The 15,707-nt window shown below is 42.5% G+C and overlaps 1 protein-coding gene across 2 annotated transcripts in view; it reads right to left on the minus strand.

Annotated features, from left to right (window-relative positions):
• Positions 1–4,380: 4,380 nt before the first annotated feature.
• Positions 4,381–15,707, minus strand: part of epsti1 (epithelial stromal interaction 1) — a 29,310-nt gene continuing 17,983 nt past the window's right edge. The window contains exons 6-12 of one of the 2 annotated variants that reach the window (XM_078409372.1): positions 15,602–15,683; positions 14,538–14,695; positions 12,276–12,357; positions 9,873–9,956; positions 9,203–9,276; positions 8,747–8,961; positions 4,381–8,271 (exon numbers count right to left, since the gene is read on the minus strand). In XM_078409372.1, the coding sequence (XP_078265498.1) occupies positions 8,144–8,271; positions 8,747–8,961; positions 9,203–9,276; positions 9,873–9,956; positions 12,276–12,357; positions 14,538–14,695; positions 15,602–15,683 (823 nt within the window). In that variant the 3' untranslated portion in view covers positions 4,381–8,143. The remainder of the gene's footprint in view (positions 8,272–8,746; positions 8,962–9,202; positions 9,277–9,872; positions 9,957–12,275; positions 12,358–14,537; positions 14,696–15,601; positions 15,684–15,707) is intronic. The other variant, XM_078409373.1, reaches the window with a different exon arrangement.

The raw sequence follows: 15,707 nt of genomic DNA on the forward strand, positions 1-15,707 counted from the left end.
ACCGAGAGGGGCCTAAGAAGGTGCCTCTATGTTAGATCTGTCTGCACTCTTTAGGGAAAACCTTTCTCCTGTTACAGGTGTTCCCGGAACTACCTAAGCCAAGGGACACAATCACATGGATGAACTACAGTGACACTGGTTGTTGCTCGGGCTCTGAAATCCAAAGCTCAACTAGCTGAAGGCCCTTCCCACGCCTGAAATTGTCCAAGCCAGGGGCAGCGCTTCGACACTGTCAGAAGGCACAGGCAGGCCCTACATTCTCAAGGTGCAAGGCATCCTGTCATGCCTCTATTTATAAGATCCAGAACCAGGGGCCACAGTTTAAGAATAAGGGGTAGGCCATTTAGAACAGAGATGAGGAAAAACCTTTTTAGTCAGAGAGTTGTGAATCTGTGGAATTCTCTGCCTCAGAGGGCAGTGGAGGCCAATTCTCTGAATACATTCAAGAGAGAGCTAGATAGAGCTCTTAAGGATAGCGGACTCAGGGGGTATGGGGAGAAAGCAGGAACGGGGTACTGATTGAGAATGATCAGCCATGATCACATTGAATGGCGGTGCTGGCTCGAAGGGCCGAATGGCCTACTCCTGCACCTATTGTCTATTGTCTATTGTCTATTAGCAAATAACAGATAAAGAATATATTACGAGTATTCTTACAGGTTTAGGTTTATTATTATTGTCACATGTATCGAGGTACGGTGAAAACCTTTTGTTTGCATGCTATCCAATTAAATCAAATGTTACTATCCATGAATGCCGGCCAAACTCAAGTACAGAAGGTAGAGAGCAAAGAGAAAGATACAGTGTGCAGAATATAGTCCTCAGCTTTATAGCACAGCAGTTCCAAAGACAAAAGTCCAATGTCTGCAATGAGGTAGGTTGGAGATTTGGAACTATACTCTAGCTCATGGGCTATACTCTAGCTCATGATGAACCATTCATCATTCTGACAACAGAGGGGAAGAAGAAGTACCTGTGTCTGGTGGTGCATTTAGATTACTTCATGTTTTTTTGACCATGAAGGAACTCCTGGAATTCTCATGTCTTTGTTGAAACCAGATTCTCATTTCAACTCACTTGCGCCCCATTTTTATCTTTTAAATGTACTGGGACACTATGTTCTGCACCTCTTTCACTGGAACTGTATTTCCCCACTCTTCAGTGTTCTCTTTCTTGTGTTCCCTTCACTTACCGGGGCTCTGTTCCCCACACTCATTTTAATTATCGGAATTCTGCAACGTGCTCCTTTTATTTAATCCAAGAATATAAAGGACACCACATTACTAGAGACACGTTTAGGAATGAGGATTAACAAATCAGGGTGGGAGGCAGGAGAGATGCAATGATAAAAGAGGTGTGGCAGTGGTGTGAGGGATAGTGATGAAGGAACACTTATGGAAGAGTAAAAATGGGAGAAACAGCATTGTCTGTACTTGTTGAACTCAGTGTTGAGTGTAGAATGCTGTCACGTGGCCATCCGATCTCTGTAACTACAGTTGCTGCAATAGAATAGTGTCGAGGGCAAAGAACAGAGAGGTCACCTTCGGACTGAGAAGGGAAGTTAAAATAATAGGTAACGGGAAGCTTGGGATGATAGTTGTTGAGAGAATGGCAAGTTTAACAAAGTGGTCACTTAGTCTTGCTTGGATGTGCCCAAAATAGAACAGCCCACACTGTGAGCACTTAATACACTACATTAATTTGAATTACGGTGAATGTAAATTACTGTTTCACATGTGAAGAGCTTTTTGAGCCTTTGTGAGAAGCAGTAAAAGTGTAGGTGATGCAGCTTCTGCAGATTGTTTGGGGGGGGGGGGGGGGGGGGGGGGAGGAATGCAGTGGGAAGGACAGCAGCTGTTGGTGTAGATGCAGGAGTGAAGCAGGTCTGGGACTGAACCTTTGTAGCTTTACTGAAGTATAAGAGGGGAATACTGCCATCTGGTGGTTTGAGATATCACAGCTTCAGATCCAAGGGGAAAAGAGCAGATTCTGCAACACGATATCATTGTGGATTTGCTAGAGCTAATTTCCCCTACTTATTTCCACCCTGCAAAATGTTTAAACTCAATTTTTTACTCTCTTGGCGACCACACCTATTTCAACTTTCTTGATTTTTTAATAACCCTGTAATCTTGGTCATACAGCTGAGAAAGAGAACCTCCTGCCCACCTTGTCCATGCTGACCAAGGTCAAGTCAAGTCAATTTTATTTGTATAGCACATTTAAAAACAACCCACGTTGACCAAAGTGCTGTACATCTGATTAGGTACTAAGGAAAAAAATGAAACATACAGTAGCACGCAAACATAACAGCACATACAAAACAGTTCACAGCGCCTCCTCAATGAGCCTCAAACGCTAGGGAGTAGAAATAGGTTTTGAGCCTGGACTTAAAGGAGTCGATGGAGGGGGCAGTTCTGATGGGGAGAGGGATGCTGTTCCACAGTCTAGGAGCTGCAACCGCAAAAGCGCGGTCACCCCTGAGCTTAAGCCTAGACCGCGGGATAGTGAGTAGCCCCAAGTCGGCCGACCTGAGGGACCTGGAGTTAGAGAGGTGGGTTAGAAGATTTTTGATGTAGGGGGGGGGGGGAATGTCCATTTAGAGCTTTATATGTGAATAGGAGGAGCTTGAAGTTAATTCTGTACCATACAGGGAGCCAGTGGAGAGAGGCCAGAATCGGCGTGATGTGGTCCCTTTTACAGGTACCCGTCAGGAGTCTCGCTGCGGCGTTTTGGACCAGTTGCAGGCGGGACAGGGAAGATTGGCTGATCCCAGTGTATAGGGAGTTGCAGTAGTCTAGGCGGGAGGAAATGAAAGCGTGAATGATTTTTTCAGTGTCGTCGAATTGGAGGAAAGGTTTGATTTTAGCTATGGTACGAAGTTGGAAGAAACTTGGAAGGTGCCCCGTCAAAGCCTGTCCCATTTTCCTGCATTTGGCCCATATCCCTCTAAATCTTTCTTATTCATGTAACCACCAGGTGAAAACATAGAAACATTATAAATAGAAAAATAGGTGCAGGAGGAGGCTATTTGGCCCTTCGAGCCAGCACCACCATTCATTGTGATCATGGCTGATCATCCACAATCAGTAACCTGTGCCTGCCTTCTCAGCATATTCCTTGATTCCGCTAGCCCCTAGAGCTCCATCAAACTCTCTTTTAAATTCATCCTTTGAATTGGCCTCTACTTGCCTTCTGTGGCAGAGAATTCCACAAATTCACAACTCTCTGGGTGAAAAAGTTTTTTTCTCATCTCAGTTTTAAATGGCCTCCCCTTCATTCTTAGACTGTGGCCCCTAGTTCTGGACTCCCCCAATATTGGGAACATTTTTCCTGCATCTAGCTTGTCCAGGCCTTTTAAAATTTTATAAAGACCTTGAACCTAATTGTCCAAGTGTCTTTAACATAATCTTACAGAACCTGCGTCAACTATCTCCTTTGGCAGCTCGTTCCATATTCCACACAATGAGGCAAAAGCTCTTTGCTTTTGTATTAAATCTTGTCCCCACTTAACTTAAACACGTCCTCTTGTTTTTGGTTTCCCTACCCTGGGTAAAAGACTGTGCATTCACCCTATCTATTCCCTTCATTATTTTATATACCTCTGCAGGATCGTCTCTCAGTCACCTGCACTCCAAGGAATAAAGTCCTAGTCTGCCCAAACTCTTCATATAGCTCAGCCCCTCAAGACCCAGCAACACTGGGTCAGTGGGGGCCAATTCAAGCAGTGGAGGCCAATTCACTGGATGAATTTATAAGAGAGTTAGATAGAGCTCTTGGGGCTAGCGGAATCAAGGGATATGGAGAGAAGGCAGGCACAGGTTACTGATTGTGGATGATCAGCCATGATCACAATGAATGGTGGTGCTGGCTCGAAGGGCCCAATGGCCTCCTCCTGCACCTATTTTCTATGTTTTCTATGTAACACCCTCATAAATCTTCTCTACACTCTTTCCAGCTTAATCTCATCCTTCCTATAGCAGGGTGACCATAACTGAACACAGTACTTCAAGTGTGGCCTTACCCAAGTCTTGTGCAACTGTCCCCCCTTCCCCCCCCCCCCTCCACCCCCTCCCCAATATTGGCACATCCCCAATCCTTTCCACTCGTCACTTTAATTTCATGTTTCATGCATCTTGTGTTTTAGGATTGTTGGCAGACCAGTTTCCATCCTGGGATAAATAAAGTTCTACTGTATCGTATCGTATAATGTCCCAATGTTTTTACTCAATACCCTGACTGATGACGGCCAACATACCTACCCAGCCACCTGCGATGCCACTTTCAGGGATAAAATACATCCAGAAGACCAAAGCTTTGCGCAGGAAGATTTGAATACAACAGTGAAGATAAGATGACTTGCTCCAGATACGAACACGAACTGGACCCTACTCCACCTGAACTGAATAGAAACAATCCTTACATGTACATGTGTGTTTCAGAGCTTTATTAACTTTCCACACATACGTTATGCACCAATTCACAAAAGCCAAGGTTATTTTGTCGATTGTACAACAAATCAACATGCATGGAGTTAACATGTTGGTAACCAAAGAAAAATACAGAATAAATTGAAGTTAAACTAAAACAGATATCATTTTAATAATTTAGAATTTTATTGGAATTCAAGGAGAAACACTTAAAATTCTCAGCTGTTTGTGTGGCTTTGTATTTGACTCTAGCAGTGGAATGGTTAATGTTACTCCAGAAACAACGTATACGGTGCATTCAGAAAGTATTCAGATCCCTTCACTTTTTCCACATTATGTTACGTTACAGCCTTATTTTAAAATGGATTAAATTCATTTTTTTAATCATCAATCTACACACGACACCCCATAATAAAAAAAGCGAAAAGATGTTTAGAAATTTTTGCAAAGTAATTAAAAAGAAATAACTAAAATGTCACATTCACATAAGTATTCAGACCCTTTACTCAGTACTTTGAGGCACCTTTGGCAGCGATTACAGCCTCAAGTCTTCTTGGTATGACGCTACAAGCTTGGCACACCTATATTTAGGTAATTTCTCCCATTCTTCTCTGCAGATCCTCTCAAGTTCTGTCAGGTTCGATGCAGAATGTCGATGCACAGCTATTTTCAGGTCCCTCCAGAGATATTCGATTGGGTTCAAGTTCTGGCTCTGGCTGGGCCACTCAAGGACATTCACAGACTTGTCACGAAGCCACTCCTGCATTGTCTTGGCTGTGTGCTTAGGGTCATTGTCCAGTTGGAAGATGAATGTCCGCCCCAGTCTGAGGTGCAGAACGCTCTAGAACAGGTTTTCATCAAGGATCTCTCTGTACTTTGCTCCGTTCATCTTTCCCTCGATCCTGACTAGTCTCCCAGTTCCTGCCGCTGAAAATCATCCCCACAGCATGATGCTGCCACCACCATGCTTCACCGTAGGTATGGTGCCAGGTTTCCTCCAGACGTGACGCTTGGCATTCAGGCCAAAGAGTTCAATCTTGGTTTCATCAGACCAGAGAATCTTGTTTCTCATGGTCTGAGAGTCCTTTTGGTGCCTTTGGGCAAACTCCAAGCAGGCTGTCATGTGCTTTTTACTGAGGAATGGCTTCCGTCTGGCCACTCTACCTTAAACGTTTGATTGGTGGAGTGCTGCAGATATAGTTGTCCTTCTGGAAGGTTCTCCCATCTTCATAGAGGAACTCTGGAGCTCTGTCAGAGTGACCATCGGGTTCTTGGTCGCCTCCCTGACCAAAGCCCTTCACCTCCGATTGCTCCGTTTGGCTGGGTGGCCAGATCTATGAAGAGTCCTGGTGGTTCCAAAGTTCTTCCATTTAAGAATGACGGAGGCCACTGTGCTATTCGGGACCTGCAATGCTGCAGAAATTGTTTTATACCCTTCCCCAGATCTGTGTCTTGACACAATTCTGTCTCGGAGGTTTACGGACAATTCCTTTGTCTTCATGGCTTGGGTTTTGCTCTGACAAGCACTGACAACTGTGGGACCTTATATAGACAGGTGTGTGCCTTTCCAAATCATGTCCAATCAATTTAATTTACCACTGGTGGACTCCATTTAAGTTGTAGAAACATCTCACAGATAATCAATGGAAACAGGATGAACCTAAGGTTAATTTTGAGTGTCATAGCAAAGGGTCTGAATACTTATGTAAATGTGATATTTCAGTTATTTCTTTTTAATTACTTTGCAAACATTTCTAAATACCTGTTTTTGCTTTTTTTATTATGGGGTATTGTGTGGAGATTGATGATTAAAAAAAAAGAACTTTAAAATACAAAATGTGGAAAACGTGAAGGGGTCTGAATACTTTCTGAATGCACTGTCGGGAAATGAAATTAGATGAGTTCTTGGGTTTCATGCCAAGTCCTTCCTGAACCAGTTATACAAAACAGCGACGGGCCTAAGTTATGTATTTAAAATTGGGTTGTACTTTAAAAAAAAAATTGCTTATGATAATTTAGGTCTCATGTACAAAATTATGAAAAAGAGGTTTGAAACAGCATTAGGTTGATTTTGAAATGCATGCAAGGAGGGAGTGAAGAGAAGCAGATTGTTAAGGGGAGCACTTGCTAGATGGGTGCAGTCAATGGCTGACTGAACTTGGGGGAAATCAACCATGCTAGTAAATCCCAGTGCATGAGATGCCACCTGCTGTTCATTGAAATCAAAGTAGACATAATCATTTCCTCCCCAGTACATTGGTTTTGAGAGCCAGAAAGTTGGGAAACATGGCAGAGATTACCTGTCACCACTTGGAAAGATCCCGTGGGGAGAAAGTTGAGGGTCAATGTGACCTTGAACTCCATGGAAATATCAATTCAGCCAACACAGTGTGGCCAAACCTCCTCACAGAAGGGAACATAGCTCAGTCATGACAGATTTGCAGAACACAAGCCTGTGAATACATTGTTCATCTGCATTCCTCTGAAATTACAAAGAGCGCACAATTATTTTGTACAGTTCAACTATTCCGCTGTCTGTTCCATGTCAGAAATATCCATTTCCCAACAAAAAATTGAACACATAGGGAATATAACCTGCTTCAGTTTAATTTTACTCCTGCATTTGCATTGACTATTTTCTTCATTCTCCTAAAGGTTACGCTAGAATGTTGGAGTACTGGACAAAATAGACTTTCATTCGGTTCAGGCTGGGAGGAATACTGCTAAACATATAATTAGCTTCAATGTAGAACAAAGAACTACAGGTGCTGGGTTTATACCAAAGACCAACAATCAGGGCTGGCAGCAAATTACCTCAGTTAGGGTGGTGCCCTGGTAGGTCCATGTACAAAATTGTTGGCTAGGGAAGGCGTGATCTCGAAAGGGATACAATGTGGTGAAATAAATGACTAGGGTGGAGGAAGGGAGCAAGGAGGGAGGGGAGTGCAAGGTAAAGTTATTTAAAATTAAAGAATTCAACATTCATACTGCTGGATTGTAAATGACACAAGCAAAATATGAGGTGCTGTTCATCCAATCTGTGTGTGACCTCTCTCTGGCAATGGAGGAGGTCCACGACAAAAAGGTCAGTATGGGAATGGGAAGGGGAGTTGAAATGGTTGGCAACCAGGGGATCCCGTAGGCCTCGGCGGACAGAACGTACGTGTTAAGTGAAATGGTCGGCGACACTACATTTGGTCTCACCGATGTGCAGGGGTCCATATCGGCAACACCAAAGAACCGAGGAACTGATAACACAGAATAAAAGCAATGAAGTAGAAGTCATCTAGAAATACAGCTCTAGAAGAAATAGCTATGCCATCAAGTTATTTGTTTTTAAACTCACATATTTATTCCTTATTTCATTATGGGTGATTCTCCAAATTCCACCACTCACCTTACACACTTTAACCAATTTACAGTAGACAATTTGCCTACCAATCCTCATATTGGAGGAAATTGGAGAAACTCACAAGATTACAGGGAGAACAGGCAAAATCTGCACAGACAACATTGAAAGTCAGGATTGAACCCAGATCACTAGAATTGTAGGGCAGCTGCTCTACCAGTTTCATTAATGTGCCACCACTGTGGAAACCTGAAGCTTTCTGTAGGAGAGACACTTTGAGGTTCAATGCCATTTGCTTAAATCTACTTGAATTATGTTTTTACTATTTAAAAAATCTTGCAAATTCCACTTGATTCTAAGTTGTTTATTGCAGAAGCTGGATCACTGCTGCATAATCTTCATTACACTGTTCCAAGAGTTCCTCAAGAATCCTTACGTTGTAGTCAGGAAAGAAAGAAGAAAGCTTCATCAAGTCCCAGTCTTGATCAGCACCTGTTCACCAAAACCCAATGGGGAGGAGTAAGTTAGTGCTTCATTATTTACTGAGTACACACTTCAAGACTACTCTCCAACCTATCACAAAAGTGCTGTCTCTGTCACATTCCCCAGGCCAGTTCCCATTCTTCTGAGCCATTTGTCCACTCTCTATATCAGCAATACCCCCACCTCATCCACAACCTCTTGCTCAATGAATAATATGGCAACAATCCTATTATGCGGTCCTTCTTGCTATTATTTGATTGGCAAGGACAAAGCCAATTGCATCAAACATCCCACAGCATTATGGTGATTTTATCTCCAATCCTGGCTGAAAAGACACATTTCCTATGGTAGGAAGCTGAGTTTACATTCCAGTCCATATCCTTTCCCTCACAAAAATCCTCTACGTTCACCTAAAAATAGTGGATACATTGCTTTATAAAATGCCGGATTATAATAGTCCATATTTCTGGTAATCATCCATTACCTTCAGGTAAACCTCTGTAAACGTCATGATCAGTCAGGGCATCATTGAGGTCCTCTTCTTCCTCCTGTGCATCTCCGTGATATGGTGATGCAGTAACATATCCCCTAGTGTCCTGTCGAAAGGATTTCTCATCAGATGAAGAAGGTGAGATGTGGTGCAAATTCTCGCCAGATTGTCGCCTTCTTTCAAGATTGTCCAAGAAAGCATTATTCTTCCTATTAGAAGATGGAAAACTCATTAAGAGCTGAAAACATTTATTACATATTAATAGTGACACAGAAAACTATGCAAACCCAACTCGTCAGTAACAATAATTCCGGGCCTCTAGACCTGCATGGAGTGACAGACAAGCTTTGCAAAAGTATAGTTACATAGAGCACAACTCACTCACTACTGCAAGTGCAAAGTATGGTAGGCACACCATCTCAAAACTACTCCATGTTGTTTAATACTCACCTCCTATGATCTTCCTGAAGCCTTCTTTGCTGTTCAGCTTCCAGCTGGGGATCCTTCTCTGCTAAGTATTCACTCTAGGAATGGAAATCATAACATTATTGTTTGGAGTATCTCCCTTTCTCTGAAGATCTGAGGCTGATAATCCAAGGAAGTCCCTGTTCACAGTATGTGTGCTGCCCTGATGCAGCATCCAATATCCGATCTACACCTACCAAATCTGTCTTGTGGAACCTCTTTCGTCAGCTCTCCAAGGGTACTCTGGAGGCTCAAACTGCTGCCCGGGAGGTCTGACACTTTGGCTGTTTCTCTGTTGACATGGGCACTGAGAATGCCACCTTACTCCCTTCTTCTCCAGTAGAGCACCAGGTGTGCTGAGATTGTGCCTTGGGAGAATGCTCTAGGTAAGGCTCCAATTATCCTTCTTTAGAGTGGTAGTATGTCGGCTCCCTTGCTAACAAGGGATTGAAGTGAATGTGGGGAGAATAAAGTAAGATTGGTACAGCATTAATGAAAATGGTTGGTGGCAGGTCAGGATGGGTTGGGTGGATTGAAGGGCCTGTTTTTGTTTTGTGTGACTTTGGGAGACCCAGATAGTGGTCACAAAGATTATGTGCAACATGGCAAATGTGATTGTGTGATTTTAAGATGTGTAATTTTAAGATGTTCTCACCTTTTTCATTCCTTCCTCTTTTGTCTCCTGTAGTTTCTGGTTTTCAGCCTCCTTCTGATCCTCCCCATAGGTGTGATTCCTGTCCTAGGGTATGAATGGAAACAGACCACATGACACTAAGGTCGTTTGGCCATCAGACAAAAGAGCACCATCTCTGGGAAATATGTTTGGCCACAACATCTGGCATTCAGAAAAGCCTTAAAGAGTTCAAAGCCTTAAAGAAGTCAGTTTCATGAAGTCAGTATAAGAATCTAATTCTTGTGCAAATTAATTGAATCACTGTCTGATTTTGCTATTTTTTCATATGATGAATTTCTATGCTCGCCAATTGTTCTGATACTTGTTAGATTTTGCGGCCGCAAAAGGAAGACAACTCCAAGAGATGAGGACCAGCTTTTTCGGGAAAGTAAGAAGGATCGGAGAAGTCAAATGATGGCCTGAAATATGTTTTGGAGGCAGCAGGTGTCTCAATAAGCTTAAGCAACATGCGCTGACGTTTCATTGAAGTCAGTTGTATAGGCAGAAGACTTGTGAAAAAGAACGTCTAACTGTTCAATACCAGTGGGCCTTAAAATATAAAGATTGGAAATATGAGGACTAGATAAAGGTGCTATTCGGTAACAAAAGCCATTTCCTGGCTCAGGGCCAACATGTTCAGAGATCAGTTGGAGAACCGGTGAGAAAATGCCACATTGACCAGTTTGTCAAACATCTTGGGAAGAAGTTGTTCTGGGGTTGTTTCAGCTGCTGCGGTGTTGGTTAAATGCACCCAGTTGACAGAATGATGAAATCTTCTCAATATGTACTGATGTATTGCAGAGAGGATTGGTGCCAGACGCTGCTTGGACTTTTCCAGATGATTCAATTTTTTCAGCAGCAGGAGATACATGTCTTGGACTGTTAACTCGCCTGACCTAAATCCGGTTGAGAAATTATGGACAATTATCAAGGAGGAACTGAAAGGAAATGTCTGTACTATGAGACAGAGATCATCAAGGCTAAAATTCAACTGTGGTATTGAGATGAAAACATCCTCGGACACTATCAGAAGATGGCCGATTCTCTGCAAAATCATGTCAAAGACTTGATAAAGAAACGTGGTGGACATAAAAGGTATAAAGATACAAAGGTGCGATGATAATGAATAAAAGGTAGCCCTGCGACATGTATATTGATTTGTTATATCTGAGTGTATGCTTCAATAGACAATAGGTGCAGGAGTAGGCCATTAGGCCCTTTGAGCCAGCATCGCCATTCAATGTGATCATGGCTGATCATTCACAATCAGTACCCCGTTCCTGCCTTCTCCCCATACCCCCTGACTCCGCTATCTTTGAGCTCTATCTAGTTCTCTCTTGAAAGCATTCAGAGAATTGGCCTCCCCTGCCTTCTGAAGCAGAGAATTCCACAGATTTATAACTCTCTGACTGAAAAGGTTTTTCCTCATCTCCGTTCTAAATGGCCTACCCCTTATTCTTAAACTGTGTCCCCTGGTTCTGGATTCCCCCAACATTGGGAACATGTTTCCTGCCTCTAACGTGTCCAATCCCTTAATAATCTTATGTGTTTCAATAAGATCCCCTTTCATCCTTCTAAATTCCAGTGTATACAAGCCTAGTCGCTCCAGTCATTCAACATACGAGTCTCGCCATTCCGGGAATTAACCTAGTAAACCTATGCTGCACGCCCTCAATAGCAAGAATATCCTTCCTCAAATTTGGAGACCAAAACTGCACACAGTACTCCAGGTGTGGTCTCACTAGGGCCCTGTACAACTGCAGAAGGACCCCTTTGCTCCTATACTCAACTCCTCTTGTTATGAAGGCCAACATTCCACTGGCTTTTTTCATTGCCTGCTGTACCTGCATGCTTCCTTTCAGTGACTGATGCACTACGACACCCAGATCTCGTTGTACGTTCTTTTTTCCTAACTTGACATCATTCAGATAATAATCTGCCTTCCTATTCTTGCCACCAAAGTGGATAACCTCACATTTATCCACATTAAATTGCATCTGCCATGCATTAATTCATTCAATTAATTTGCACAAGTGTGTAATGTGAACAAGTGCCAAACAGCATAATTTAAAGCTACAAATGTTTCAACGTAGTCAGACCATACAGAGGGGTGGAATGGGAAAACTCTCCGATACAGGTTGTCTATGCAATGTAACACCCTAACATACAATCAGCTAGTTTGCAGCAACATGGTGAGACTGACTGTCACTACCTGAGATGAAGTCAACAAACATCAAAGCTACTTGATTTCCTTAAACAATCTTCATAGGTATCTGTTGCCACCTGCAAAATTACAGCTGAAGAGAAAGAACAAGAAAAAGAGTGACAACTGAACAAAGATATTTCAGTTTGTAGATAAAACATGGTCTGCCTCAAGACACTTACCCAAGGTGTGGTTGAAAGTGCAGAGTTGGGAGGCAGGCGTGATCTGTTGGCATCTATCCTATCTAGGAACTGATGCATGGTTCTGTTAAAATATCAGATCATAACATGTATGAGCCATCACTTCTACAGCTGAAGGGAAGCCAACTCCCAGTGACAAAGCCAATGTCTAATATACCATGGCGGTGAAATTTGCACATGGGCAGTATTTCGAATTGCAAAGTCAGCAATCAATTTCTTAAATTACAAATGCCATTGAACTGGCCAATGTGGGATCTTGTGAGCTGGAATGCTAGTTTACTGCAAGATACCATCTTGGTACAAGAGCTGAAGCAAATTTTGGAACAGCCATCTGGAAGTTTGCTAAACAGCTGATTCCTTTTCTTAATTTTCCTGATACACTGATTAAAAAACCACTGTGTCGGGAAGAACTGCAGATGCTGGTTTAAATCGAAGGTAGACACAAAATGCTGGAATAACTCAGCGGGGCAGGCAGCATCTCTGGAGAGAAGGAATGGGTGACGTTACGGGTCGAGAACTTCTTCGTCACCTATTCTTTCTCTCCAGAGATGCTGCCAGTCCCGCTGAGTTACTCCAGCATTTTGTGTCTACCTTCGATTAAAAAAACATCATGGTTTGTTGTTGATAGTTGGATATTGCTTCAAATAACAACCGTTCTCAACAGCAACCCTAGCTAGAATGGAATAAATACACCAGAGATGGCAATTTCAGGCACAACATGCAGAGATACTTTCCATTTAAACGTTTTCTTCACTGTTTAACGTTCATTGCTGCTGTTTCGTAAAGCTGACCCTGAAACATTTTGGGTGATACACTATTGCCATTATTATGGCAATTCTCTGAGGGCTGCTACAAAGAATAAGTTTGCTTCAGGCTCGTGTCCATTGCTTTTCCCTTGGACTCCTGCAACCAGGGCCAGTTCTGCATCTGCAAAACTGTGCAAATAGCTGTTGGAACAAACTTACAATGTCCTGAATGTGACAACCAGAGAACTCTTGAGTGTTTAGTGGAAATGGGTGTCAGCAGCCCACACTGATATCTGCATGAAATCTGCTAAACCTTAAGGAATCCAAGGAGCGCAAACAACAACCAGGGCCAAAACTCTCTGCCTAACAATGACTTTCAGGCAGGCTGGTCTTATTAGATTTAATTTGCCTAAAACAACCCCAATAAATCTAGAAGTTATAGTTTACAAAATTTAATGTATGAAATGCATTCTCCCAGGTAGAACAAAAAAGGACAAACTTGGAAAGATATCCTGAACAATTGTTCTAGTTATCTGCAGATAATTTTCCCACCTAGCCAATTAACTTGTGGGCAACATCCACTTTGAAAGTTCCTGAACGAAGGCACCAAATGCTCAGAACACACAAACCAGGAAGGTAGGAACGCAATGGCATATAATTTGCTGCACATTCGGGCCCAATTGTCTGTTTTTGAGGAGAAACTAATGTGCTCAGAATTTGCCACTAAAATGACAGCCGGTTTAATGCTTCCTCTAATAATTACTGTGTAAACTGTCCAGCAGGAGGAAGAGAGAATTGCAAAATGTTACATTGATGCATCACTTCTGTCTTCATTAGTTTTCAAAAACATCAACTCACCTTCAACCTCTTTTACTTCCCGAACACTGTTGAAAGATCACAGATCTGAAAGGTTAAACCCATTACTCCACAGAAGCTGCCTGACCTACTGTGGATGTCTAGCAGCTCCTGTTTTTATTTCAGAATACGATCAACTGGGCCTGTGTTGCTTTCACAATTGCAAAACCATGTCCAAAGTATGTGAGACAAGGCAACCTCAGAGGCAGAAACAGCAAATACACTGGAATTACTAGAGGGACTGGATCTGTCAGGTACACAGACTTCTGTGGAGTGAAGAGTTTAACATTTCTGGTTGAAGGATGAGGCTGATCATGGAAGAAGTAGTACAGCGCAGATACTGTACGCTGAATGGTCTATCCTGTCTTGTAATGCTTATATGTCTGTGGGCATAATTGAAAAGTGAAAGTATACTGACAGCGGCAAAGCCACAATGGCTTCCAGCCACTGACTTCTCCAATATAAGATGGTATGAAATGAACTCATGCGCCCTGACTCGCTGAATGTCCCAGTTAAATGGCTGTACATCCTCAACCACAAACTCACAGAACCTCTCCAGTTCCATTGTCTGGAGCGACCGTTCTACCAGTGAGTGCAGGAAGCCTGAAGCTGCGCTGCTTAACCTGTTCTTTATGACACTCACTGCTGGTGCTGAACTTGCTGCTGTGCTTTTCTCTGCATGTCCTCCTGCTTCCTTCTTTCCTCAAGTTTATTAGCTCTATCCCTCTGAATTTCCTTCATTTTCTGATTCTCGAGTTCTTCAGCTTCTTTCTTTTTCCGGTCATGTTCTTCTTTTTTGGCCTGATGACATGGCAGAATATCAATATCAATTACAGGTAGCGGGTACATGGAACAAGCTGCCAGAGGAAGTGATAGAGGCGGGTACAATTACAATGTTTAAAAAACATTCGGATTGGTACATGGATAGGATATGGACGAAATGAAGGCAACTGGGACTGGTTCAGATAGACTACTTGGTCGGCATAGTCTTATTTCCATGCTGCATACTGCTAGGACAATAATTCACTAAAAAAAATGGATTGTGGGAATGGAGGAACAGAGTGTGGGTGGGGTATCTGCTACCCATGCTGGGCAAAAGGGTGACACATGTGTGGTACAGAGGACTGTACAATGAGGCAGAGCTCATCAAGGCAATAATTCAGCTGTTGTATTTACATGTAAAAATCCTTGGAAACTATCAGAATTTGGACGATTTCATGCCAATACTTGATAAAGAACGATGGTGGACATACAAGTTTCTAAAGACACAGTGGCGCAATGATAATGAATGAAAGGTACCCATGTGACATGTATTTTGACTTGTTATATCCAAGGTATGCTTGATTCTATTAATTTGCACTAGGATGTAATGTGGACGAATGGCAGAAAGCAGAATGTAAAGCTACAAATGTTTCAACATAGTCAGACCATACAGAGGAGAGGCATGGGAAATCTGCCAGATTCAGGTTGTCTCTGCAATGTAACAACCTAACATACAAATCAGCCAGTTTACAGCAAGATAGTGACACAGATTGTCACTACGTGGGATGAAGAGTCAACGAACATTAAAGCTATTGGGTTTCCTTAAACATTTTTTGTAGGAATCAGCTACCACCTGCAAAATGACAGCTGAAGAGAAAGAATAAGAAAGAGAGAAAAAAGTATTTCAGTTTGTAAATAAAACGTGGTCTGCCTCAAGACACTTACCCGTGATGTGGTTGAAACTACAGCGCTGGGAGGCTGATGTGATCCATTGGCATCTATCCTATCAAGGAACTGTTGCATGGTTCTGTTAAAATGGAAGATCATAAAA

Source organism: Rhinoraja longicauda, chromosome 12 (assembly GCF_053455715.1).
Source record: "Rhinoraja longicauda isolate Sanriku21f chromosome 12, sRhiLon1.1, whole genome shotgun sequence".
NCBI classification, from domain to species: Eukaryota; Metazoa; Chordata; class Chondrichthyes; order Rajiformes; family Arhynchobatidae; genus Rhinoraja; species Rhinoraja longicauda.